Consider the following 21,049-nt stretch of genomic DNA (forward strand, 5'->3'; position numbering starts at 1 on the left):
CCTCCACCAGGTGTCAGTAGAGAGTGACTGTAACCTACAGGACAGTAGTAGAAGAAGAACTATATTCTACATGTACAGATGTGCTCTTTGGTACCCGAGGTTCTTCGTGTTCCATGTTAAATAAACGCTTTTGATTTGTAACATGGACCAGACCGCAGGACAACTGCGCGACTACCGCTCCTGCAGGTACACTTCCGGTCCGCTCAGTTACAGCGGTCTGCTCCCGGCACTTCTCTTACCGATTACAGTTAGAATAAGGGGCTGCAACGATACGATCTCCATATCGCGATTAGTTACAGCACTGAATCAGCTGGAGAGAGAGAGAGAAAGAGAGAATAGATGAGGGAGGAATACAGAGATAGATGGATGAACTGAAGTGGGTAGAGAAGAATAGAAGTATAGACTGAGGGAGGGAGGAATGGGGACATAAATTGATAGATTGAGGGACAGATGGAGAGAGGGATAGATGGATATTCATGGAGGGAGGGAAGGATAGATGGAGGGATATATAGATGTATATTAGATAGATAGATAGATAGATAGATAGATAGAGGGAGTAATGGAGGGATAGACAGACAGATATATATATTTTTATTCAATCCATCTTTATTCTCAGTCTCTCTTTCGTATTTCTCCTCGGTCTGGTAGCTGATATCTTCTCGTTTTTTTTCTCCCATGTATCGTAGCTGCACCTCTCTAAAGGAGTAAGAAGTTTTTGTTGGATGATCATCTAATAAAGCCGTGTGTGAAGATGATGACCGACATCATCGTGCTGTGTTTCACTTTGGCCATCTCCCTGTCTTTCTGGATCATCTCCATAGCCATCAGCACTTACTCTGGTGAGCTCCCACGTCTCACACACGTCTCACACACGTCTCACACACGTCTCACACACGTCTCACACACGTCTCACACACGTCTCACATGTCTCGCACAGCCAGCTGCTGAAGGTGGTTTGTTTGTGTCTTTATCATGCTTGAGCAGGTACTTTGCAGCCGGTATCTCCATGGAGATGGCTCTTCTCGGTTCTAGTTCCTCTCGTTATCACGTCTCGCGCTCTGAAGAAAAAGAGTCTGGATTTTGGTGGATGTTTGGGAGGTAAGTAGTTCCTGTTATGAAATTAAAGAGCATGGAGATGTTCTCTCCATCTTTCTTCTTGGTCTTTCTAACTTATTTCTTCATGTTCTCTCCATCATGTTTTTTCATGGTCTCTCTTCCATCTTTATTAATTTTCTTTTTCACATCATTTTTCTATCTTTTTTCATGTTTTTTTTTTCCATTTTTCTTTATGTTCTCTTCATCATTTCTCTCCATGGTCTCTCTTCCAGTTTTCTTCATGGTCTTTCTTCCTGGTCTCTCCTCCACCTTTCTGCAGGATCTCTTCATGGTCTCTCCATCATCTTTCTTTATGGCTTCACCATTATTTCTCTTCTAATATTTTTAATGGTCTTTCCCTTTATTTTCATGGTCTCTCTTCCATCTGTTATCATGGTATTACTTCAAGGTCTTTCTTTATGTCTTTAAACAATTTTTCATGGTCTCTCTTTCAACTTTCTTCCCAATTTTCTTTTATTTTCATGGTCCCCCATCTTTTCTTTATCTTTTATATGCCATCTCCTTCATCTGTCATGTTCTCTTCTCCATTTTTATTTGCTTCGGTCTTTCCTCCTGGTCTCTCTTCTATCTTCCTTCCTTCATCTTTCTATACGCCCTCCTTCATCTTTCTTCAGGTCTCTCTTCCATCTTTATTCTCTTTCTTCTCTTCCAATCTTTTTTTTTTGCTTTTCCATCTTTCCTCCATCTTTTTACTCCTTCCTTCATGGTCTCACGTCCATCTTTCTTCATGGTCAATCCATCATCTCTTTTCATGGTCTCTCCTCCAACTTTCTTTATGATCTCTCCATGGTCTCTCCATCATTTTTTTTTTTTAAAGGCTTCACCATTATTTCTCTTCTAACATTTTTCATGGACTTTCCATTCTTTTCATGGTCTCTCTTCCATCTTTCATCATGATATTTCTTAAATGTCTTTCTTCAAGGTCTCCCCATCATCTTTCTTCATGGTCTTTAAACTTTTCTTCATGGTGTCTCTCTTAACTTTCTTCACCCCCCATCATTTCTTCATCTTTCTATACACTCCCTCCATCTTTCTTCATTGAGTTCTATATAAAGTCATTAAGGATTTTTCCCTCTGATTTACGTTTATTGCATGATTTGCTTTGGTTCTGCAGCGTTGCTGGTGGGCTTCATTCTCACTTTGGCCAACACGAGCTTCCTGGCAGCTCTGTTTGCGTTCTTCATCACCTCCACCAAACTGACCCGATGGAGGGGCGCGGTGAAGAAGCGCATCGACTCGGAATATAAAGAAGGTGATCTTTATTTCCATATGTTGTTTCTCAGCTCCTTCTAAGTTCTTCCCAATCTTACGGACACACTATACTCAGAAATGTTTCTATTGGTAGATTGGTATGTGATTTTGGACATCTCATTCCACGTTTGGTTTCCATTTGCCCTTCTAATAAGCTCCATTCTTCTGGGAAGATGTTCCGCTAGATTATTTGAGTGAGGTTCTCCTGGAGCTAGCGTGAAAAATTCATCCTAAAGTTGTTCAAAAAGGTTTCTGTAGCATTCAAGATCTTCCACTCCAACCTCATGGACAAAATTCCATGCTAGCACATCCAGAGGAAGATGAACCACAGATGGCGTATGGAAAATCAGGTGTCTCCAGGTCATGAGTCATGTAGGTCTAAAGATGCCTCTAAATTGCTGGTGAAAGAACTTTATTTTCCACATTATTTTCTTCTCCAGGTGGCCAGAGGAACTGGATTCAGGTTTTCTGTAACGGAGGCGTGCCGACTGAACTGGCACTGCTTTACATGATCGAAGTCGGCCCGGGTGAGATCCCCGTGGACTTCACAATGCAGTACTCGGCATCGTGGATGTGCTTGTCGCTCCTGGGGGCTTTGGCCTGCAGTACCGGGGACACCTGGGCTTCCGAAGTCGGTCCCGTCCTCAGTAAGAGCCAGCCCAGGCTCATCACCACGTGGAAGGAAGTTCCAGCAGGTAAGGCACGAGGACCAGTTGTTTTTTTTACATCCCATTCCACACGTAGTCTTCTAAGATGTTCTCAGATGTTGTGGAGATTTGTGCTCATTCTCATAACTACAAGGGTGTTAGTAAAGTCAGGTACTGATGTAGGGTGAGGTGAGGAGGTCTGGGGTGCAGTCAAGGTGTTTAATAGGGTTTCCAGCTCTATAGCAGGCCACTTAGGATCTTCACCCCCAACCTCTATCTTCACTGAGCCGGCTTTATAGGCCTCATTTAACTCGGCTCTTCTGTTTTTTTTGTATGTTTTTTTTTTTGTGACGTCCTAGCGGTGGACCGATTCATTAGTTTTGCACGGATTTTCGAACGCTGGAAACATCGACTATCTGCGAAAATCCATACAGATAGTTTTTCCGGTTTCCGAGAAAGCGGCGGCCTCTAGAGGCAAATCACTGACACCACGTGCTGTTTGTTTTTACACGCGACAACCCGCGCTGCACGGAGAGCGCTATATTTATTAGGGCCCGAGCACCGAGGAGCAGGCCAGAATGGCCTGCACCAGAGGTGCGAAGCCCTATTGTTTTCCTTAGAATTTATTATTATTATTATTTTTTTTTTTTACACACATTGGTCATTAGAGGTCCCTTAACATACTCGAAAACTCTTGAAATTTGGCACACACGTCAGAGTCCTTTGTCACTAGGGCCGTACAAAGGCTGGTATACAGGCGTGGCAGGGGGGCTCTGTAGCGCCCCCTGTAATTAAAAAATAAACATTCGTGCACAGATCGGGCAATTATGTTCGCACATGTACGAGAGTTGGTACGCATATAGACCTAATTGACCCGAACAACTTTCGCCCTCTAAACTATGAGCTACGCCCAAAAGGAAGTCAGCCATTTTGGTTTGTTTTATAAGTGCATGCGGTGAACTTTTAAATACTCCTCCTAGGGAATTCATGCGATTGACATCAAACGTGGCGAACATGATGCCGAGACATTGGACTTGCTAAATTGCGAAAGGATTTTTGATATCTCGAACGCTGCTACCATGGCGAGGCAACAAATTTATGACGAATTCGGAGAACAGGAAGTGTTTAATATCTAAAGCAAAAAATTTCTTATTCGGACGACACGCAGTGTGTATGTTCGGCCAAGGATTCCGATCGCATCGATCTGCCTATTGTGAATCTCGGACATAGCGCCACCAACAGGCGCCAGGAAGTGTGTCAGTCACAAAAGGTGGATTTTTTGACAGTTGCATGTGGTGAACTTTTAAATACTCCTTCCAGGATATTTATGCGATTGACACCAAACGTGGTCAACATGATGCTGAGACAATGTAGATGATAAATTCTGAACGGATTTTTGATATCTCGAACACCGTTCCCATGGCAACGCGTCAAACTTTACTTTTATTTCAGGCATATTTAAGCATTTGGCATGCACTTTGTGTGCCTTAACATGCTCGAAAACACCGGAGATTTGGCACAGACGTTAAAGTCGTCTGCCATTAGGACCGGTCGAAGGCTGGAACATAGGCGTGGCAATAGGGCTCTGTAGCGCCCCCTGTAATGCAAAAACAAATATTGGTGCACAGATCAGGCAAACATGTACGCACATGTACGAGAGTTGGTAGGCATATAGATCTCATCGACCCGAACATTTTGGTTTGTTTCATAAGTGCATGTGGTGAACTTTTAAATACTTCTCCTAGGGAATTCATGCGATTGACATCAAACGTGGTGAACATGATGCCGAGACATTGCACTTGCTAAATTGTGAAGGGATTTTTTTATATTTTGAACGGTGCTGCCATGGCGAGGCGACAAATTTATGGCGAATTCAGAGAAACAGGAAGTGTCTAATATCTAAAGCAAAAAATTTCTTATTCGGATGACACGCAGTGTGTATGTTCGGCCAAGGATTCCGATCGCATCGATGTGCCTATTGTGAATCTTGGACATAGCGCCACCAACAGGCGCCAGGAAGTGTGTCAGTAACAAAAGGTGGATTTTTTGACAGTTGCATGTGGTGAACTTTTAAATACTCCTCCTAGGATATTCATGCGATTGACACCAAACGTAATCAAAATGATGGCGAGACATTGTAGATGATAATTTGCAAAGTGATTTTTGATATCTCGAACGCTGTTCTCATGGCAACGCGTCAAACTTACATTTTATTTCAGGCATATTTAAGGCTTTTGCCATGCTTAGATTAACTTGAAATTTGACACATACATCACATTTGTCGGCTGTTAAGTGTGTCCAAAAAGGTCGGACAAGGGTGTGTCTCTTAAGTGGCCCACTAGCGCCCCCGTTTGTCTAAAATGTGGGGTTTCTTTTACTTACAGTCCCCAAATGGGTCAGTAACAACATAAAATAGTCCACTGATATTTACCCACTTGATGCACTTGCACACCGTGCATTGTTTTCTGGGGGGCACCGTATAGCGATACACAAATGTGCGAGGGCCCGCCATCGCTGTTTGCAGCTATATTTCATTCTAATTTCTCATTTATATAATTCTATTCATGAGTAGATTTTTTGTATTTACAGTATTTCCTTTTCATGATGAATTTTTTTTTTATTTTGTAATACGCCATTACTATTTTAAATCTATTGGTTGATTAATCGGGTATTAAATCCACTATCGGTTGACCTCTAATCGCGACTTCATGAATTCTTCTAAAATGAACAATTTATTATTATTTTTTTTGTGTATTTTGTCCCTTTGACCAAAAATAAAATAAAACGGTACATTTTCAATAAACAGAACACGTTTAAACACAAATTTCAGGAATTTGCAAGAAACGAATTAACGGAAATTAATGTGAACAAACTGGGAATTTAAAACTCCCTCGTAAGTGATTGTGCAACAAAATCATACTAACAATTAAATAAAAAATGTCATAAAAAAAAATAAATAATTATACATAGGTTCGTATATGATACAGTTTATATCCATTTCCACAAATTTCTGATTCATTCCCATAATTGAGATCCAATTTCCAGAAATTTTCAATGGGAACTTTATCTGGGGAATTTGGGGAAAAATCCAAGTTGGAAACTGGGAAATTACAGGAATTATGAGAATGAATACGAAATTTTGGGAAATTTTTACTTGCCGTATCGTTTTTAATTGTCACTATATTTTCTGCACAATCGCTTACAACGTTTACAATAAACGTACTTAATATTTATGCAATTTTACCTGAATATCCGGCTAGACGGACATTTTTTTGACGTCCAGGATTCAGGAAATGATGCGTGTTAATGTTATGGAGGAAATGCGTGCCGCACATAGGGGGGCATGGCCTCAGTAAGTGCAGGGGAAAAATTCAACTGCAGTTCAATCTGATCGTTTTAAACCTCATATATATATATATATATATATATATATATATATATATATATATATATATATATATGTATATGTGTATATATATACATATATATATATATATATATATATATATGTGTGTATATATATATATATATATATATATATATATATATATATATATATATATATATTTATTTATTTACTTTTTTTTTTCCAACTACATTGAATTTCCCGTGGAAGGTTTCCTGGAATTTTGCAACGCTTGTAGGTCATTAGTCCAAACTTATGACCATGTGACCCAATACTTTTGGAAATACAGTGTAGATGTGATATAAATGTAAAATTAGCATTCATGAATATGTAATGACGTCCACGGTGAGCCCAAAGCTAATTGATGTCCATCGTATATCTGTTTAGGAACCAATGGAGGCGTGACAGCGGTCGGTGTCGGAGCCAGCCTGCTCGGCGGCGCCACCGTGGGCATGGCCTACTTCATCTCTCAGCTGCTTCTGGTCAGCGACCTGCACCAGGCAGCCCCTCAGTGGCCCCTGGTCGTATACGGCGCGACGGCCGGCTTTCTCGGCTCGCTGCTTGACTCCCTCCTGGGTGCAGTCATGCAGTATTCCGGTAAATTTCCTGCACACAAAATGCCATCATGTCGCTCTTTCTAGCCACTAACACCTGTGGTACCGCTGTTTCCTTTCCATCAAGGCTACGATGAAAGCACCGGCAAGGTCGTGAACGCCGAGGCGCCGAACGTCAGGTGGATATGTGGGAAACCCATTTTGGATAACAACGGAGTTAACCTTTTCTCCTCCGTCCTCATAGCGCTGATCCTGCCAGGGATCGCATGGGGCGTCTGGCCCACGCGCTGAGCCCAGAGGAGGCGACCAGTAGATGGCGCTAGCTGTAATTCTTTTGATTTTGTTTTACCGTCATCGAAACCTGGTGCTGTTACCCTTTTAGTGATCGTTATTAAAAAATATTTGACATTTTCTGTGCACCGCGACCTTTTTTTTTGCTTTTTTTGTGATGGTGCTATCGATTTGAGCGATACGACACAGTATAGAGAAACCTCTACTATAGAAATGCACAACAACATAAAAAATCATTATAGTTAATAATAATAATAATAATAATAATAAAAGTTACTATACATGTATTTTTTTATTGATTTATATTCATTCAATCTCTAATAAATGAAATTTGATTTTCATTATTTTTGTATTTTATTTATTCATTATTTTTAAGAATTTTTGTATTTAAATTCTAATTAAAATTCCCAATTATACAACTTTCATACACCAAAAAGTAACTTATTGATTTATTCCTAATGTGGAGGGAACATGTTATATATTATTTATTATTTTATGAAATTAAATAAATATAATCATTATTTATATACAATAAACATATTAAAACATTCTAATAAAATTATAATGATATCTATATTACTATAAAAATAATTATATATGAACATACAAATATTATAACCCAAAGTATACATTTATATTTTTATGTTTTTTATATTTTTTTATATTTCATTTTTATCAAAATAATCTATTATTAGGAAAGCTAAGTCGTTATTTTTATTGAGTATAATCAAATATTATATAAATAACATATATAAATATACATATATATATAACAATTAAAATAACATTAAATATTTAATGAATATAGTTTATTCATTTCATCAAACTAATTTAAGAATGTCTTTTTATTTAACTATTTATTTACGCTTTTTTTCACATCAGTTGCATTCACTCAGTTTGTAATTATAAATAATAATTAAAAAAATTATCTACAAATTTCAAAAATCTATTGTTAGCATTGTATTTTATTTATTTTCTTTATTATTATATTATTTAGTTTTTTTGCGAACAGCTTACCAAAGCTACTCCGAAACTTGCGTTCACAAATATTACGTGGTTTTAATATACAGGAAATATATTTGACCACATAAAACATAATAATGTGTAGCACCACATACAGGGCCTTTATTTAGCATGTGCATGTAAAATAATTCATATTTCCTTTAACGGGTTAATGCCTAAATTCCCGGCGGAACGTCGTACGTTGATCCGTTTATCAAAATTGAATTTCAAGGTTTAAGGGATGGACAGTTCTCATGTCAATCCGGATGAAGAATAACACAGTTTTGCATCTGAGACACCAGACATCTGACTATAACATTAATGAGTGCTTATTTTGTTTAATATCTGAAATCCCATTCGCTGTTAGAATAACCTCCACTTTTCTGAGAAGATGTTTCAGATGTTGTTGTAGAGGATTAAGCTCATTGAAGCAAAGGTGCTAGAAAATGATGTAGGTGAAGAAGCATGGGGTGGTGTTTCAATTCATCCCAAAAATGGTTCATGAGGGTTTCTTTAGCAGGTCACTCAAGGTCTTCCACTCCAACCCACATCTTCCTGTCCTGCTTGAACAGGTATGGGTCATTCTAATGAATGGAAAGTTTCATGGCACCGCATCCAAAGACGTCCTGTACAATTTTGTGCTTCCAACTTAATGGTAACAGTTTAAGGAAGAACCGCGTTGTTTTGTTTTTAATAGATGTTTAAAATCATTTGTGTTTAAATATACAATTATATTTATAACTTTATACTATACTTTAAGGAGGTGTTTTTATAAAAGTAATAGAAGGAGGTTTTCCACCACAGGAAAGTCTTCAGCAGAGAGACCTATTCTAATTGTATTAACGCGTGACTAAAGCAGCACGAGTTTCTGTTCTGTTTTATTTAATATTTTAATAAATAAATAAAAACGAGGCGAAAATAAAACCTTTAACGCAACACGCGTATTCATGACGTCCTTTCTATAAGCATGAGTTTTACTAATATATATATATTACTAATATATATTTACTAATAATATATATGTGTCCAAACCTTTGGTCTGTACTGTATATATATTATATATATTTTGCATTAAAAAATAAATACTGAATTAAAATGAACGTAGTCACGTAGAATCGCGCACTCATACGTGCGAGCCGCAGGAACAGAAGCTGGTCAGAAGCGGAGATGGCAAACCAGAGCATTACATTACTGTGATGGAAGTACTCTAATTATTTTGAAATACTCCAGGAAAAGGAGAAAGGAATAATGGTTAAGTGTAGATTATGTGTTGGTGAAAAGCACTTGTCAACTGCAAAAAATACCACTTAAAAAAAAAACATCTGCATGCAAAGCACAACACTACAGATGTGTGTGTGTGTGTGTGTGTGTATAATGTTGAGTATATGCAACATTGCATATATTCATATATATATATAACACCTGTAAGGCGTGAAAGAGATACAAGTAACGCACAAGTAATATAACGCATTACTTTCCATAAAAAGTACCTAAGTAACGTAATTAGTTACTTTTTTGGGGAGTAACTCAATATTGTAATGCATTACTTTTAAAGGTAACGTTGCCCAACAGTGAATAAAACAGAAAAATGTAAAAATTTTATTTTAGATCGTTGACTGGAAAAGCGATACAACAGCGCCACTATTGTGCCTGAGCCAGACTGTGACGTCACAAGGGGCACAGGGCAGCAGCTCGGTCATATGATTCCGGGAGTGTGACGTAGCAGAGGACGCCATTAACCAGACTGAGCAGTACAGAGATCTGAAAGAGGCGGAAATATTATTTTTGTCCTGTATTTTTTTTCCATTTTTATATCAAAAATCTCAGCAAGGAAGATTATTTTTAGACCGTTTTCTTACAGATTTACTTTATATGTATGTGGATTATATCAATGTAAGGCGGTTCGATAGGTTGACTTTTCCCTGTTAAGTTGAAGAAGGAGATCTCTCTCTCCTCTCCTCCACTCCACTCCTCTCTACTCCTCCTTTTATCTTCTCTACACCATGGCGGCTGGCGGCGGTGCTGCTGCCACTTCTGCCCACAGGACCTTCTCCTTCAAGGTGGTGCTGTTAGGGGAAGGCTGCGTGGGCAAGACGTCGCTGGTGCTCCGCTACTGCGAAAACAAGTTCAACGACAAACACATCACGACCCTTCAGGTAACTCCGACACACACACACACACACTGTCTCTGGGCTTTGTCTACAACGCCTTCATACCAGCGCACTGTGTCCGGCGGAGCCTCAGGCTTCAGCACACGGCCTTCCTGCTCAGGGGGTGCGGGGACACACACACGCAGGTAGGCGTCGCTGGAGCTGCTTCTGCTCTTCAGGGCTCCAAAACAGCCTCGGAGTGACACCTAACACTCTTATAACACTATTGATTTGGTCAAAATGTCAAAAAAGAATTTTACTTTATAAATAAAAATGCTTTAGAATTAGATTTTGGTGGAAATTGTAAGTTTTTGTATCAATTTGTTCTCATCCCAGGCTTGTTTTCTCATGGTGTGGCTTGTAGAGGAACTTGCCTTACCTAGACACACACACACACACACACACACACACACACACACACACACACACACACGTTTCCTGTCATCTGTTTCGATTTCAATTCACTCCAAATGTGAACTGAACACGGTTACAATCTCAGCCATAAGTCACTCATATTAAACCAGCACTTTCTACAAACTAACACTACTGAATACACACACACAAATACACACTGACACACACTGACACTACTGAATACACACTAGCATTACTGAATACACACATTCACACTTACACTACTGAATACACACACTGACACTACTGAATACGCACCAACACACACTGACACTACCGAATACACACTGACACTACCGAATACACACTGACACACACTGACTACTGAATACACACACACACACACACACACACACACACACCCACCGACTACTGAATACACACACTGACACTACTAAATACACACTAACACACACTGACACTACTGAATACACACATTTACACTTACACTACTGAATACACACACTGACACTACTAAATACACACTGACACACACTGACTACTGAATACACACACTGACACTACTGAATACACACACTGACACTACTAAATACACACCAACACACACTGACACTACCGAATACACACTGACACACTGACTACTGAATACACACAAATACACACTAACACTACTGAATACACACATTCACACTTAAACTACTGAATACACACTAATATACACTAACACTACTGAATACACACAAATACACACTAACACTACTGAATACACACATTCACACTTAAACTACTGAATACACACTAACACACACAAAACACACTGACACCACTGAATACACACTAACACACATTGACACCACTGAATACACACTAACACACACTGACACCACTGAACACACACTAACGCACACAAATAAACACTGACACTACCAAATACACAATAACACACACTGACACTACTGAATACACACTAATACACACTGACACTGCTGAATACACACTAACACACACAAATACACACTGACACCACTGAATACACACTAACACACACTGACACTACTGAATACACACTAACACACACATACACACTGACACCACTAAATACACAATGACACACACTGACACTACTGTATACACACTGACACTACTAAATGCTTCCCAGGTGTAGATGTTCCTGTTTCTCTAAAGATTTCCGTTCCACGTTTTCGGTAGACCGATTCGGTGGCCTTGTTCATGATGGAGCCCCATCAGGAACGCCACCATGGATATTTTAGATGATTAGTCTAATCGGCCCGGTCGAAGATGCGTGCAGAGGAACCGAAGAAGAACCGAAACATTTGGAAAACTGTCCACATTTACACCATTCCAATTAGAAATTTACCCTTCCGAGGGTCCACCAATGGAGGATGGTGCAGATGTTCTTGTTCCTCTCCAAAATAAACTGCCATGGTCCGTCGAACATTTTCGGTGTCCCCGGGAACGACATCAAGATTTCTGGATATGGATATCTCCAATATACCAATGTTCTGTAGACAAAAGTGTCCTGACTAACGAGATGCCCAGACCATCTCCATGACCAATTTTTCCAGTTCCTGAGCTTTCATCTTTATTGCAGCCTAAGGAGAAGTTCTCCCACCAGACTTTTTTTTTTTCTCCTGAAGTTATTCAGGAAAAAAAAAAAAATCAGTGAGACCAGGAAGTGCAAAGTCCTCCATCCTGAACATATTCCCATGACGGAAAACGTCCAGCAGACCTACAGTTATGTGACGCTTGAAGTAGCTTTGGCCTGCACTTTCATGGTAACTGAAAGCCCATGGACAGGAAATGATTGATTTATAAAAATTCTTTTATGAGGTAAAATGAGCTCCATTCCAGCGCAAATGTTGGACTATCGAGTGAACATGTTTCGAGATTAGTTCCTTAATCTACCTCTGATGTTCCCTAATCTACCTTATACTACCTCTGGAACGGCTGCCTATTGTTTAAGAAGCAGTACAACGGAGATTACCGCCATGATTCACCACACAGTGTTTCTGCATCACGAAACTCAAAACGATTCAACTGCCGATGTGATAGTAGTAGGTTTAATAGCTGCTCATGTGACCCAGAGTTGGTTTCTCAGTGTTGATACGCAACTTTTCTGCATTTGACACCTTTCTCGTTTTGTTTTTAGGCATCGTTCCTTACGAAGAAGCTCAACATCACAGGCAAGAGAGTCAATCTGGCTATTTGGGTAAGTCTTTCTACAAGGTCTAGAAGTGTGTGGATGGCGTGTGGAGGCTCTCTCTGAGCTCTCCGGGAAGTCCCTTTGACCTCATGACCTCACGGGGCAACAACATTAAAAAAAAAAAAAAAGTAAGTTATTAAAAACAAACAAAAAGTGAGAGAGGCTCTCAGAAGTAAAAATGGGCGGAGCTTCACCAGTCTGTGAAAGACTACAAGTCTACAAATTGTGGAACATTTTCAGAATAATGTTCAACCTTTTCTGAAAAGCTAGCCGCTTTTCGGTTTTACGGTTACGATTTCGCCTTTACACTAAAAAAGGTCAAACAAATTACTGCAAAAAAAAATAGCAAAAAGTCAATTATCTTTCCGATTCGGACCCTCGTTGTCGTATTCAAGTTTGTTTATTTTGGACTATTCTACATTGTTAGCGAATACTAACACGAATGCATTGAATTTTAAAAGCATAAAAAAGCTCTGCTTTAAATCGCAGTCTTCAGCAATGTTGGCGAACGAAGCGGTTCGAATCCGACACGCCCCCTATTCCGAGTTCCGCAGCTAGCCGCCTTTTCGTTCAGTTTAATTACGGCTACGATTTCGCCTTTACACTAAAAAAAGGTCGAGCGAATTACGCAAGACAGTTGATTATCTCGTTACAGTACACAATATCATTAAAAGATGCCAAGAAATCTGGAGATATCTCTGGGACAAAAATCAATATTGGATGATACTCAGATGATCTGTCGTAAACCATAGAGTGTCGAATCTCTATCATGCGAAAAAGTAGTTATGCGTGAACATGATCCAGGCCAAAGCTCATTTAAAACGTACTGAAGCAATCTGAAAAACGGATGGTGGTGTTTGTGTGTTTTTGCGTGACACAGGACACAGCCGGGCAGGAACGCTTCCACGCTCTCGGGCCGATCTACTACAGAGACTCCAACGGAGCCGTTTTAGTCTACGACGTCACCGACGAAGACTCCTTCCAGAAGGTGAGGTTCGTCTTTTAGCAAGAGCATCGACACGAACGCGGTCAAGACGTCCCACTTCCGATGTTCCCATAACGGAAAGATTATAAATTTGAAGATATTATTCCCACATGCCTGGTCCAGATGTGTTTCTAGCTAGTAAATGAATGTAGCTATAAATGCTATAAATATAAATATATATAGCTATAAATATAAGTTATGTGTAAAAATCTTTACTAATATGCATTTTTTTCCCATGTTGTACCAGGTGAAAAACTGGGTGAAAGAATTAAGGAAAATGTTGGGGAACGAAATCTGTTTATGTATAGTAGGTAAGTAATGCGAGTCGTCCCTCACCATATACACTCCGTCTTCCTCAGTCTTCCCCAGTGCAAATGTTCACACACATCTCCGACGTTTTAACTCCCTGAGGGGAGCGGTGTGAATCATGGATTTTAATGGCGTTCAGGGATCTGATGATTTTGCTTTTTTTTTTTTCTTTTCTTTTCCTCCTTTAAAGTTTTTTTGAACCGAAATACAAAAGTTTAGATTCGGACCCTCGCTGTCGTCTTTTATTCGTATTCAAGACTGTTTATTTTGGTCTATTCTACATTGTTAGCGAATACTAACACAAAAATGTTGAAAATATATTTTCAATTAAAACACCACTTATAATAATAACATGAATAATTATTAGATTTTCTGAAAAATAAAAAGCAAAAAAGTGTCGCTGGTGGAGTAGTCATGTTTGCTTTTTTTTTTCTCTTTCTCAATACTGACTATATTTAGGTTCATATAATATTATTATCAAATATACATTAAATGCTCTTAATTTTTTTTTTATATATATATATATTTTATATATATATATATATATATATATATATATATATATATATATATATATATATATATATATATATATATAATTTATTTATTTATTAATTAGGGATGAGATTGAGATTCACATCTGCGCATCAGCATTAAAGTTATAAAATGTAACATATTTGTTGTTGAAAGCTGATTTATTTATTATTATTTGTAGCTGCGCCATACTCTTTAATTATTTCAAAAGTGACTAATGAGTTGTGACCAATATTTTCCATGTAGATTGATTTCTCTTCGCTAAACTGTTTCTCTCAGCACCACCGCTGCTAAAAGAGTCCCGTAGAATATCAGATTAACATGGCAGAGGTAGAGCTGCATCTTCCTGGAGACCGACCAGGAAACCTACATCTGTTTTTATTCAATCTTTTTTTTATTATTATTTATTTATTTATTTTTTATTTTTTTGCACTACAAATCCAAAGGCGTGTTTGTGTAAGAGCCACGAGTTAGAAGGCCGAAGGCACTTAAGTAATTCCGTCTGAAGCTTCAGGCTGAGAAAAGGGGTCTTTTCGAATGGCAAATTTAGCTTTCGGAACCCTGCTAGGTGGTTCTCTTGACAAGACTGGTTCTGTGTTGCGCTCCCCATTGTTATTCGCACAGCTTATTTCGCCTGATAAAAAAGCTGAAAATCACCCTGTTTTGATCTCGCTTGGCAGAAGGTAATGTTATTGTAAACCTTTATTTTTTACCTTGTATGGTTAGACACAATCTGATAGTGTGAGATTGTTTGCTTTAAGTGTGAAAGATTCAGGGAATAATTGCATAATAAGTTAATTTGTTTGAGCCTGCTGTACATGCTGTATTGTTGTACTAAACATATTTGCATTACGCAAGCACTTTTGTTCACTCTTATGTTAGAGTATTGAAAATGCGAAAAACATCCCTATAAATGACATTTAGAACAGAAGAAAAGCCTGCGAATAATCGCAATTAATTATACTGTATATAATATAATTTTTTATATATATATTAGGGCTGTCAATAGTCAAATAATAATTTGTGATTAATCGCGATTCATTGTCTGCGGACACTTATGTTATATATATATATATATATATATATATATATATATATATATATATATATATATATATATATATATATATACACACACACACACACACACACCAGTGTCATTACGCATGCTGTAAGAGATCGGCGATCAGCTTCGCCATCCCGTGAATGCTGTTTGTGTATTTAACGAGTCCCTTGTCCTTTTTCTTCTCGTAGGTAATAAAGTCGATCTGGAAAAAGAGAGGCATGTTTCAGTGGAAGATGCCGAAGCGTACGTATACGATTTCTGTGCATCGAGTTATTTTGTAGAGCAGATACGAAAATGCTTGGAGACGCCTTAGTCTTTATTTTTTTTGAGAGACTCATGTGCACGTTCATTTTGTTTCTATTCAACAAACTAGGTCATGTAACGGCATGAAGATTTCCTTCGACCAAACAAATGTATAAATGTGCAGTCTTAGGGCTGCAACTAGCGGTTATTTCGACAATCGAATAATCGGGGGATTATTTTTCCGATTAATAATGTTTTTTATTATTATTACTTTGATGTTTTGCTTACTATAACTATGTAAAACCCTAATTCGGAGTATTAATGTAGAAAAGTGTACTTTAGAGTTTAATCTTAGACATTTACATTTTAAAGCTTATAGTGGCTGCTTGATGAGAAGTGCATAGGGGGGGGGGTTTCTTCTTTAAACAGATTCACTCATGTTGGGTTTGTTTCTTTCTGTAAAATTCAAAATGAAACAAAAAATATCCGCGTATGCATGCTGAAGCAATTTGTGTAAATCAACATTTGTATTGTTTTTGATGACTAGTGCAGAGGGCAACTTGGCAACCATGCATACAAAAATCTATAAAACAAAAATAATAACAAAAATTACGCATTTTGTTCAGTGGAAAAGATGAAAGCATTTAGAATGGATAATGAATTGAATTTTGAATAATAAATGATGTACGCATAAATTAAATATGCAAACATCAAAAAACAAGCACGTTTGAAAGCAGGCGTAGTAGAGAAATGCTCTAAATAGCAAACAGGCAAGTCGGTTCCAGTTTGGCAGAATTGCATGGTGTATGGTGAAGTATGGTTGCCATGTTGGATCTTTTCACTTTCCAAAAAAACAACCCCAAACTAAAGAGACAAAACTGTCAAATCTGTCCACAGCACATTCTTCTACTCATTCACTGTCCAATTATTGTGTGCATAGAAACAAAAGGAATGTTTTTTTATTTTATTTTATATAAAAAAAAACATGAAAGACTCAGTGTTCCCACACATTTTTTTTACTATATGTTTTTTTTCTTTTTTTTTACTGTTTTTTTTTACAAAAAATGTAAATAAACGTTCTCTTTCACAGGTACGCAGAGTCTGTTGGGGCGAAACACTATCACACATCAGCTAAATTAAACAAAGGAATCGAAGAGCTGTTCCTCGACCTGTGTAAAAGTAAGTGTTTGGAAAGGAATTATTGGGTCACCTGACTTTTTCCCACTTGGAGCTGGAGGCGCCATAAAAATACATTTCAGATTAGGGTTATTATTTTTTTTTTTTTCTTTGTTTCAGTTTGACATGATCCCAAACGTTGGAAAATTCCCATCTCGTTCTTCAGCCTGACTCCTATGGAAGTCTCCACATCAAAAAAAAAAAAAAAAAGCCAAATTTAGACTTTTCCCGTTTTTTTTTTCTCGTAATTCCGACATAATTTCTTGTAAACATCCAACCGGTAACCATGTTGTCGGCCTGATTTTTGGAGCTGTTGGTGTATGAACAAGGCTCCTCTGCTTCATCTGCCTTGTTCCATCTCCTCCAGAGCTGATTGTTAGTCAGAGTTTAAAACCATGCGATTCTATTTATTGTATTTCATTTTCAGTGTGTTTAGCATTCGGGCACTACAGAGGGAGTGGCGCTGCCCTAGTGGCTAAAAACCAAACAACAACTCTGATTTAGGCAAACTTTTTATTTAATGTGGCGGAAACGGGCTTCCATATGAATCTTCCCCGTGCTGTTTTTTAAAATAGAAATAAACAATTTATAAATAAAATTATTAGCCTCCCTTTTTGCAATCGAATTTCTCATTTCTCGAGGAATCATTACAGCCCTAATCAAGATGATTTTTAATACAAATAAAACAATTCGATAAATAGCGGCTTCTTAAATCCGTAGTTCAAGTCAACGTGTAATGTATTAAGGTTAAGTCTACACTAATCCTTGATCAATTCCTAAAAAATTTGTTTTCTTTTATCATTTTCAGTCGTTTTCCAAAAGTTGTTCATCCACACACCGAAATGTCCATTAAAAAAAAAAAGCATACCGCCCATGAACAAAACGTACGGCACTTCAACCTTTTTTTATATAGCATTTCCAACCGACTTTAATTTATTTTCCTGCACTTGCGACGTGGTGAGGTGGAGACACTGCTGATTTAAGGACGAGATCACAAAACTTATAATAACAAAATTATTGTAGAATGTCAGCCACATATCTTGGATGAATTGGTCACATGACTAATAACACGTCATCATTTTCGAAAGCCTCCATTTTCACAGGCCACACTACAAGACCGAAATGAAAAAAACCTCCTTTTCCGAATTTGTCCACATTTTCCCAAAGCGACGTTTCCGTCGACTAAAAAGGCTACATCTACAGCAATTCGGGTAAATTCGAAAACTGCATTTTCCATCTAAAATGACGCTGTACTGCGCATGAGAAACATTTATCGACTTTATTCTTGCACCGCTACGACTTTGTTCTTGGAATTTCGACTTGATGCTCTAAATATTTCCCTTATTCTCGTTTAGCTATGACTTTTATCTCCAAATGTTTTAGATTTATTCTTGTATTGCTACGACTTTATTCTCATAATCATCGATACATCCACACGCGCATTTCATTGCTGCCGGTCGAAGACTATGAGGGTCCTCGGCAGGCGTTGCCGTAGTTATCTTGATCACTGGCCGGACAACCTGGAATCAGGAGAAAGATCACGTCTGCACCTATTGGACGTTCCATAGTTTAGACGTCTCGCTGGACACGCCTACTTCTAGTGTTTGTGTGTGTGTGTGCAGTGAGATTCAGGCCGTATTAAACTTTCCATGTTGCGCAGGAATGATGGAGACGGCGCAGGTGGACGAGAGGTCCAAGGGGAACGGGACGAGCCACGCAAGCACGGGACGGAGAGGCGTCCAGATCATCGACGACGAACCGCAAGCCGCTATGCCAGCCGGAGGGTGCTGTTCATCCGGCTAGGACACCACCCCGTCTCTCTCTCTCTCTCTCTCTCTCTCTCTCTCTCTCTCTCTCTCTCTCTCTTTCTTTCTTTCTCTCTCTCTATCTAAAAGTACTGGCACTTTTCATCTATCACTCGTTCTTCGCTTTGTAACACTGATGGCTTCAGCTGTGAATTTTGACACCGAAAGTTGGAATACAGCATCTAATAACTGTGGTAACCTGATTTCTCTCTCTCACTTTTTTTTTTCTCTCTTTATTCTTTCTCTCCCTATCTTGCACACGCATACCCAGGCGCTCTTTTGTGAATATTTGAACACATACTAAAATCTGTTTGTTTGTTGTTTTTTTTTCCCTTTACGTTTGGAATGATTTCTATGAACGCCTGTTTTTTTTTTTTTTCCTCTCCTTTTCTTTAGTTTGAAGCGTTAAAGAAAGTGAAGTTCCCGTTATTTAATAACTTAATCCTGCACACTGAACTCTGAAGTTCGCTGCACTTATAATAATAAGTAATAAGTGAGCTCCTGTCCTTCTTTCTGTGTCTCCCTGGTCTCACTTTTCCATCTCTGTGTGTGTCTCTCTCTCTCTCTCTCTCTCTCTCTCTCATGGACTTCCTCGCTAATCCGAAGTTTTATTAAACCTGCATGTTAATAGGTGTTTTTTTTTTTTTTTTGTTTTTTGTTTTTTTTTTTTCTGGGGACTTGTAAGTACAACCAAATGAAATCCATGTGTATCATATTAATATTTTATCCGCTTTTACACAATATTTTTCCCCCCTTTTGGCACAGACGATGAACTCGTCCAGCTAGCCACTCGCAAACATATTCGGTCTTCGATCACTGCTGTGCAACAATATCCAGAAATTAAAAAAAAGAATAAGAAAGGTACAGATTGCGTAAATATTCGAGCCATAATTCATATTATAAGTTATAAGGCATATTCGTTCCCTCTTTTACACTACAACTAATAATTCAGACTTTTCTCGTCTCAGTTTTACTCTGATTATAGTTACAACTGTTAATCTTTAGCACTTGATGACTTCCTTTCGTCATTTACTTTTTGCTCAGTTGCCAAAAGTGCCAATGTCCCCACAATTTCTCAACCGGAAATTTTGTGTTAAATCGTGCCATTTTGCAAAGTGTTTCAGAGCCACGGGGCATTCGCATTATCAAGTTAAAAGTTTGTGGACGCATTTGAGCATCCCGGATTTCCGCTTCGGAAGAACCACATACGGTTGGAAAAGTCTGGTGTCCACAAGCATTTGGCTATATTATATAGTTGTTCCTGTACGTTGATAAATCTGTGGGAGTATAAACCAGAAAATCCATTTTATTCGTTATGTGAGAGAGTTTAAATATGGTTTTTGCTGGTAATAGAATTTTTTCCCCCTTTCTTTTTCTTTTCTCTTCTATGAGTACAGCGTTGAAATTCTTTTGAAATATTTTTCCATGTGGCTGTTGGTTTCGTGTATAATAGGCACATGGTTGTAAAAGTGAAAAACAGTTCTGGGTGAAAGCACACCTTTTTTTTTTTTTTATTATTATTATTATTATTTAACTGCTTCTGTCATTGTTTTGTAATAGAAGAGTTACAAAGAGAAAAAAAAGAAATCAGTGCCTAGGTGTCCAACACATGGTCATTATTAAAATAATATATATCTATATATTTTGTTTTGAATTTTGGAAAAAAAAAAGCATTTTCCATGGGAATTTATATACAATCAGCAGACATTTTATTAGAAACCCCATGTTTGTATCAGGAAGGCTTTAGGCCTCTTTGCTCGGTTCTTCAAGACACTGATTCCATACAGTTTTAGGTATGTTGTGATGAGATTGGCATCCTGTAGGTCCTGCGTGACTCGTGGCGAGATTCTACAACGTTAGGCTGGGTCACATGGCTCAACGGTACATCACTGCAAAATTGAGATATATTAGAAAT

At 38.2% G+C, this 21,049-nt stretch overlaps 2 protein-coding genes and 1 long non-coding RNA gene across 3 annotated transcripts; 2 read left to right on the forward strand and 1 right to left on the reverse strand.

Annotated features, from left to right (window-relative positions):
* Positions 1-31: 31 nt before the first annotated feature.
* On the forward strand, positions 32-7,382 carry tmem19 (transmembrane protein 19). The gene is made up of 7 exons (XM_046873446.1): positions 32-186; positions 687-839; positions 985-1,098; positions 2,231-2,368; positions 2,808-3,062; positions 6,808-7,017; positions 7,102-7,382. The coding sequence occupies exons 2-7, from the start codon at positions 752-754 to the stop codon at positions 7,263-7,265; spliced, it is 969 nt and encodes a 322-aa protein (XP_046729402.1). The 5' UTR covers positions 32-186; positions 687-751; the 3' UTR covers positions 7,266-7,382.
* Positions 7,383-9,843: 2,461 nt separating this feature from the next.
* On the reverse strand, positions 9,844-11,070 carry LOC124401631. The gene is made up of 2 exons (XR_006928595.1): positions 10,484-11,070; positions 9,844-10,380 (listed from the first exon to the last, which is right to left on the reverse strand). It is a non-coding gene; the product is annotated as an uncharacterized LOC124401631 (long non-coding RNA).
* On the forward strand, positions 10,271-20,772 carry rab21 (RAB21, member RAS oncogene family). Its single transcript, XM_046874054.1, has 7 exons — positions 10,271-10,423; positions 12,963-13,022; positions 13,897-14,004; positions 14,249-14,312; positions 16,099-16,153; positions 17,244-17,332; positions 18,990-20,772. Exons 1-7 carry the CDS (start codon positions 10,271-10,273, stop codon positions 19,130-19,132), a joined length of 672 nt encoding a protein of 223 aa, XP_046730010.1. The 3' UTR covers positions 19,133-20,772.
* The last annotated feature ends 277 nt before the right edge of the window (positions 20,773-21,049 follow it).

This window comes from Silurus meridionalis, chromosome 18, assembly GCF_014805685.1.
Source record: "Silurus meridionalis isolate SWU-2019-XX chromosome 18, ASM1480568v1, whole genome shotgun sequence".
NCBI lineage: Eukaryota > Metazoa > Chordata > Actinopteri > Siluriformes > Siluridae > Silurus > Silurus meridionalis.